General features: G+C 49.7%; 1 protein-coding gene across 1 annotated transcript in view; it reads right to left on the minus strand.

The window, feature by feature from the left end:
* Positions 1-2,757, minus strand: part of Col26a1 (collagen type XXVI alpha 1 chain) — a 155,377-nt gene extending 152,620 nt beyond the window's left edge. The window contains exon 1 of the mRNA XM_023714313.1: positions 2,600-2,757. Coding sequence (XP_023570081.1) covers positions 2,600-2,757 — 158 coding nt within the window. The remainder of the gene's footprint in view (positions 1-2,599) is intronic.
* Between the last annotated feature and the right edge of the window lie 5,076 nt (positions 2,758-7,833).

Consider the following 7,833-nt stretch of genomic DNA (forward strand, 5'->3'; position numbering starts at 1 on the left):
AAACTGTACTTCCGATTTGATTTGAAACTGTCTCATTGCTATATGTTTATCAATAAAACTGTAGAAAAAAAAATAAAATAAAATAACACAAAAAAAAAAAGAATCTGAAAAAAAAAAAAAAGGTGAGTGAGCACTTACAGCAATGTGAATTCCATAAAGTACAAAAAAAAAAAAAAAAAACTTCTGCCTCCTCCAGCAGAAGTACAGGGCCCCTTCCCTGCTTCTCACTCAGGCCCTTTAGGGTTGGAGTTGGAGGTGAGGGGGGAATAATGCACAAGGCCCCTAATAAACATCTGCAGGAGGGAGGGATTTGCATACTTGAGGGAGTTTCACAAGTGGGTTGGGCTTGGCGGGAAGAATGGGACAGTTGGGGTGGGGGCTCAGTCCCGGGACAGCCTTCCCAGTTGAAGTTAGTTTCCCCCTAAGTTTCTGTTTTGCATCTGAACTACTCTCTGGTGAAAATCACTAGTGGCCCCATCACAGGTTTTAAGACTCTAAGAAGGAAATGGTCTTCTAAACCATCAAGAGCCTCCCCCTGCCCTTTTTTTCTTTCTTGTCCTGGGGATTAAACCCTTGTAGTGGGGGGCTTCACACTAGGTTACACGGCAGCTCTTTTCTTATTTGAGATAGGGTCTTGCTGAATTGCTAAACTGCCCAGGATGGGCTCAAATTTATGATTCTTCTGCCTCAGCCTCCCAGAGTGCTGGGATAACAGGCACGCACCGCCACAGTCAGCTCTAAATCAATCCCTTGTCCATTTTGCAGAAGTTCCCAAGTTGCAGCCCACCAAACACAGACCCAGCTCCCACTCATGCACCCCCCTTCACCTCTAGCTCCTCTCAGCCCCCCTCCCCCCTGCTCACACTTACTCATTACAAAAGCAATATGTGAATCTACATGCTCTTGTAAAATCCTCAGACAAGATTCAGACAGGAAGTAATGCTGCTACAGTGGTCCCTCGGGATGCACGAGGACCCCAGAGCCTTCCCTGCAACCCATGATGCTCAAGTCCTGGTGTGAAATGGCAGAGTCTTTGCAGAGAACCTACACAATCCCCCCATGAGCTTATAGCCACCTCTAGGTGACTTAGATACCAAATGCAATGTAAAGTCTACAGAGACTGTTGTTATGCCGCACTGTTTAAGGAACAATGACAAGAAGTTTGTACGTGTTTAGTACAGATGCAAATTTTTCCCAAATATTTTCATTCTGAAGTTGATGGAACACTTGGATGCAAACCCACAGATGGGGGCAGGGGTAACACTAGTCCTCAGACCTCACCATCTTGTAAACTCCTGGAAATGGGGTCCTTAAAACTGTTTTTTCTGAGCATTCATCTATTTAGACACAGATCCATTTTGCTTAGTTTTTCTGACTGGGATCACACTATCTGTACTGTTCTGTACTTTGGAAAGCCTGAGGCTGCTCTCAGCTGGAAGTGTACAGGCCCTCCTTTGGTAGGTACTGGCTGAATAATCCAAGTCTCCAGCAAGCATTTCCAAACAAAAGGAGGGCAATCGAATTGTATGCAAACTTTTCCAGGGCTCTGTGATGCATTTTTCAAGACCCTGCTTTCTCCAACCACTTAGTATCTGGAGCTCCCAGTACAAAACATTCCTATCCCCTCAATATAAGGCCTTGCCAGACTCCATCATAGAGGGCCTGGGCCTTCCTAAAATACTAAAGGGGTAAAGAGAAATGGGTCTTGGCTCTTAGCTTCCAAAATCAGAGTAAGGCCGCAGAACGCACAAGATTTGGAGAAAAAAGTAGGTATCAGCCTTGAACTGCCCCTGAACTTGGGGAACCTTTTCTAGGCCTCAGTTTACCCCGTTAAAGGAAAGATAATATTTTAAAACCTTGACCTCAGGGTGGTTTAAGCATCAAAAAAGGAAATGTACCACTGCAGGCTGGGTGTTCTAGAGCGCTAGTACAGGCGTGCGAGTTGTAATTATTATTAAATGGGAAAAAAGCGAAGCACAAGCACCGTTGTCTTGAATTCTACCGCAGTGGGAATTCAAAAACAGCTCAGGAGACGGTGACCTGATCATCCCAGGCGGCTAGGGCGCCACCTGCCGACTTCGGAGGAGGCGGCCAGTGGGTCCCCACACCTGGAGTTGGGTGATCCCCGCTCATTCCCCACCACACAGCTAAGCCCTAGGATCGCAGACGGTCCCACGTCCGCTTGGCCAGGAAGTCGCAGCCGAGGCTCCTCTGCGTCCTGGGCCCCAAACATCGGACCGAATGGTCCCCCACAATGTCACCAGCCGGAACAGCAGAGAATTTAGATACGAGATCCAGATCCTGGCCACCCGGGAACGGCTCGCGACACAAAGCCGCGGGCCCGCAGGTGAGCACGCAGGGGCAGAGTGAGCCCGGAGACTTGGGGAGCCGAGCGTGGAGCCCAGCGAGCCGCGCGCGCCCCCTCGGCGCTCCCCTCAGTGCAGCCCCTCGCGCGCCCCAGCTGCAGGTCAGAGTCACCTCCACCCGAGCCAGCAGCCTAGAAGAGGGGGCGCAGCCAGAGGCCGCTCCCCACCCCGGAGTCCCGGGCCGCGCGGCCCTAGCCCCCGGCCCCCGCGCCTCCGGGTCCCCTGCCACTCACCGGCGGCCCGCGTAGCCGCTGCCGGGGGAACCGGCGCCGGGCTCCGGGTAGCCGTGCTGCGGAAGGGCCGCGGCTGGGAAGGGGTAGAGGAAGCCGGTGGCCAGCGCCGACCCGCAGAGGCAGCAGCACGCCCAAGGCAGGAGCAAAGCCAGCCTCATCTTGTGCGGGGACCCGTCCCGGGCGGCGAGGACGATCCGGAGCGCACCGGCGGCAGGACCGAACCCGCGGCCCCGGCCGGGAGGGAGGGATTGAGCCGGGCAGCGAGCGCGCCGAGCCGGGGTCGGAGCTGGAAGCGTCTGGGGGGCGCCCACGCCTCTCCGGGGCCGCCTTTTCAAATTCGGCGAGGTGGGCTCTGCGCCGCCAAAGGGGGCGTGGGGCTTTCTCTTTAACCCTAAGCGGCCCGGGGCGGAGGAGGTACTGCAGCTACAGAGCTGGGGTGCGCGCCTCACTGAGGGTCCCGGGAGCTGTGGGCCTCCAACACCAGACCTTTTACCCAAGGACCCAATCCACATTTTTGGAATCTTCCCAACCAAGCCCTGTTCAAGTCCGCAAATGCCTCGTGGAGCACATTTTCTGTGCCTGGACATTTCGCGTGGACAATGCAGTTGGTTTGTCCTCGTGTGAGATGGTACCACTCCCATTTCTCATAGATGGAAGCTGAGACTCAAAAATGCTAAACTAGAAAGACACACGCCTCTCGCTCCTTAGGCAGAGTGGCCAAACCACGTGTAGTGGACATGTCTGCAAGCAGCTAGCCAGGACTTTCCTCAATCTTCGCTTTCTCTTTGGTCCCCAACCTCCACCTTGGCTGCAGACTCTTCTAGGGTTGAATCTCCCCTTGGTGGGGCATCTGATTCAGGAAGAAGGAATATAACATCCCCTTTACTGATGGGAAAGCTGAAGCTGGAAGCCTTTTTCTGACTTTCCCTGGGGGCTGGGCTGCTCTGCTCTGAGTAGGAAGCCCCCAGGGTGTGGGAGGCCTCCAGGACTGGAGAGAAGCCTCTCTCTAGAGACAACCATGGTGGGCTGACCACAGCACATTCTGTTGATGGACTGTAGGAGTGTTGTTAGGGAAAGACTGGTAGATGCTGTTGAAAATGCACTGGGACAGCCCAGCTCTCGAGATTTGCCATCTTGACCTGTATTTTCATCACATTATGTCCATGCGTCCCCATATGTACAGTTCAGGTGCATCCCCAGGCATGCTTATCCCAAGGTATCCTATCCAACTCCACTTACACGTTCCCCTAAATTACACATCTTGTCATTTAGTTTTCTTAAATCCCAGTTCAGCATTTTCCCCATTTTCTTTCTTTCTTTCTTTTTCTTTCTTTCTTTCTTTTTCTTTCTTTCTTTCTTTTTCTTTCTTTTTTTTTCTTTTTCTTTCTCTTTCTTTCATTCTGTCAGTCTGTCTGTCTGTCTGTCTTTGTATCAGGAATCAAACCCAGGGTCTCATACTTGCTGGGGAGGTGCTGCACCACTGAACTCCATCCCCAGCCCAACTCATTTCTTTCAATGGGATACCCACACATCCCAAGTCCTGGCTCTCCGTCTTGGAGGCAGAACTGGTCATCTCAGCATGGACAACCCCTTAATGGGAAATGTGTAACTTGGACATCAGATTACTTCCTTCTTCTCCCCCTCCATCTCTCCCTTGAGGCCAAAAAGATTTGGAGAATTTAGGTTATCGGGGATTTTCAGTGCCTCCCCAAAGAGGAATCTAAATTGAGTTCCTTGGGCAGTTGGCTGACACCTAATGAATGCTGAGGTCATTTTCCCCAGGAATCTGTCTTCCACCTTCTGCTCCTTGACTTGCATAATGAGACATGAGAAGCCAGAGAGAAATCCCATGTTTCTGGAAGCTGGTTTGACGCTGTAGGCATTACAGTAAGGGGACAGGAATTTCTTTGTTTTATCATAAAGTCATTTTTTTAAGCATTCCATGTAGCACAGGATTATTTTAGGAAAAAAACATTTAGGAGAAGAATGAATACATCCCAGAAATTCCAGGACTAGGGCAGTGGCCAGGTTTGGTCCTCTTCTTAATTTCAGGAACAACAGGTTTTGGATTTTTTTGGCGGAACCGGGGATTGAACTCAGGCCCTTGCACTTGCCAGGGAAGCGCTTATTCCACTGAGCCATCTCCCCGGCCCAGGAACAACAGGTTACTCTGGACCATGTGACAAGATGACTTCTGTGTGCCTGGCACTGTGTCAGCCTTTGCAGACAGAAACAGAGTGGTCCCCACCCTCAGGGTGCTTATGCTATCCTCTGAGAGGATGTTAAAATTGGCCTTGTCCCTTCAAAAGACAGCTGCCCGTGTGGACAGATGTGCTACAAAGGAGAGAAGGCTCCATGGAGCTCATGAAGGATAAAGGGACAAAGATGCAGGAAAGCAGCAAAGGAAGCGTGATATCATCCACACCACCCAGACTGTTCCTGGCCACCCTGCTGACTTGCTGTGTGATCTGTTGTAAACCTGACCCTGTCTGCTCACCTCCACAGCTATATTAGAGAAGGAAAGAAGGCGGACTGTCTGTTTCTGAAGACCTCAAGGGCTGTGACTTCTACGACTCCCTCTTCCCTTCACCCTCCAGTCCTGTCTCCAAGGCAACGATGGACACACACCATTGTTTGAAGTGGTCCCTCTTCTAGATAAGATTTTTAGCAATTACACCACCTATCAGGGGTGTGGCAGCTAAGAGGGATGGAGCAGGATTCTGTGGCATCGCACCCTATCCTCCCCAAGATAAAATCAGCTGGTAGAATCCAACTGTGACAACACTCACTGTGTAACACCAGACAAGTCACCTAACTTCTCTGAGCATCCTCACATCTAAAATCAGAAAAATCACAGTGCCTAGCATAGATTTATTAAAAGGACCAAATGAATTTTTGTCCACAGGGTACTTGACATGCTATAGTATTTATTAGAGATCCATAAGTATTATTCTGCAGTTTTGATGAGCAAGAAAATTTAAAAACAACACACATCTCAAGTCTCCAATGTAAGGCAGCTAAAATGTTCAGATCCAGGAGTACTTGGGGCTTTCTCAGCTAACAAAACTTGTTACATTTTACTCCATGTCCAACAATTTAAAATAAAACTTTATTTATTATTTGGTAAGTGTCTCACTACACAACTCGGACTTGTAGTGATAGTCCTGTCTCAGCCTCCCCAGTGCTGTGATTACAGGCATGTACCACCATGCCTGGTTTCAGTGGCCGGCACTGTGTGACTAGAGATCCAGAGCCACCCAGGATTCGGAGCCAGCACAGCATGCCATACCAGAGATCAAACCTGAGTCCTTGCACTTGCCAGGCAAGCACTTAGACTGCCACGCTATCTCCCCAGCCAAAACTTTATTTTAAAACACATATAGGAGTGGCATGGACTAGAAAGGCAAATTTGCTTCTTTTTTTTTAAAGTATGCACGTGGTAGGGCAGCAAAAGTGGGAAGGTGTGAGCAGCCCTGAAATAAAAACCTCCACAGAGATGCCTGAAAGTTCCTGAAGGTTTTGTAGCTGCCACCTCTACCCTACAGTGCTGCCCTGGTGGGTTGGTGAGCTCTCCACTGCTGTACCTCTCTGCTATAGGATGGTGGTTCTGGCATACTTGGAGTATACACTGAAACTCCAGAGAGGTGGAAGCTACTGCTCACTGACAAGAGCCCAAACCATGTTGCATCCAGCACCTGGGGGCACTGAGGCAGGAAGTTCTCAAATCTGAGCCAGCCCACACAACTTAGTGACTTAGTGAGACCTTGTCTCAAAAAGGGGGAGAGGGGCTGGAGATGCAGCTCAATGCAAAGGCCCAAGGTTTAATTCCTGGTACTAAAGGAAAGGAGGGGAGTTGGAATGGACACTCTGATTTTGGTGCTGGCCCCTTCCTTGATTCCTCGGTGACTTTCAGCGACCACATAGCCCCAGAACCTTGCTAAAACAAGCTGAACAAATAAACATCACTGTGGACAGAGCGCTGCCTCAGTTCCTATCTCCTCAATCTCTCATGACACTCTGATGTGTCCCAGACAACAATTCCATCAGGCCTCGTTTACGGAGGAGGCAGAAAGGAGGTGCTTGTCCGAACACATACCCTCAACCTCAGTCCTTCCCTTTCTATGAGAGGGAAAGCACCTTAGAAATGGGACAAAAACCAGGAGTCGAATTTCTCCGTGCTTGCTCCAGGCTCCTGGCCCTGATGTTTCCACATCTTTCGGATAGACATCCCCTCTGCGTTCAGGACAGAAAGCAGAGCTGCAGTTGTGCTAAGTTAGCAGAGAGCCGCTGCGCAGGAAGAAGGACTCACCGAGCTGAGGCCAAGGTAAACACTGACCTCTGGTGTGATAAATCCCCCTGCTAATCTAAACCAGGAATCTCCCCACCCCTTCTGCCCTGATCTGGACAGGACGTGGAGTCTACAGAATCCAGAATCCAGGAAGGCAGCATTGGAGCAGAGTGATCCCTGCACTGATTTTTTCCTGCAGTTTGTGCACCCCGCTGCTCTGGTGTGGGAATAGCAGCAAAGGGTCCACGTGAATTCCAGGGAGCAGGCGGGCCCCAGGGAAAGAACTCCGCACTTTTGTTCCAAATACTCTGTCTTTGGCCAACATAAAATGCAAAAAGAATGTGGACACTATGGATGATCCCTATCCTGAATTTTCTTCTTTACCAGGACACCCCAAAATTCCACCTAGTTCCTTTAAAAGTGAGCATATTTTTTGCTAGGCCCCCTTGCAGGTGTAAGCTGGGCTCTTTCCCCCACACAATGAACTGATGATCAGATGACAGCAAATTAGAAGGCTACTGCAGTAGCCTGTGATCTTAAGTAGCAGTTTGAAAGAGGAGAAAAAGAAGTGTTGAAAGTAAAACTGAAAAAAAAAATGCATTAAAAATATGGAAATAGCCAAAAAAAAAAAAAAAATAGGGTCCAATCTGAAAGCCTGACTCAAATGTGATAAATCCAACCACTGGCTAATGCAGCCACAGCTAAACAAGAGCAGCTTCCCAGGGTGCTTAACAAGATCACACCATGGGAAATAAAGGGACTCAAGATATAAAATGAGAGAAGCCTGCTGTGGCAGTGCATGTCGCGACCTCCCTGCTGAGGGAGGAGGATCACAAGTTGGAATATAACCTGGACAAATTAGCAAGATGCTGTCTCAAAAAGCAAAACTTAAAAATTAAAAAAGGGGGAGGCTGGGGATAGAGCTCTGTGGTAGAAGACCCCTGGG

Source organism: Octodon degus, unplaced genomic scaffold (genome assembly GCF_000260255.1).
Source record: "Octodon degus isolate 3935 unplaced genomic scaffold, OctDeg1.0 scaffold00035, whole genome shotgun sequence".
In the NCBI taxonomy this organism is placed as follows: domain Eukaryota; kingdom Metazoa; phylum Chordata; class Mammalia; order Rodentia; family Octodontidae; genus Octodon; species Octodon degus.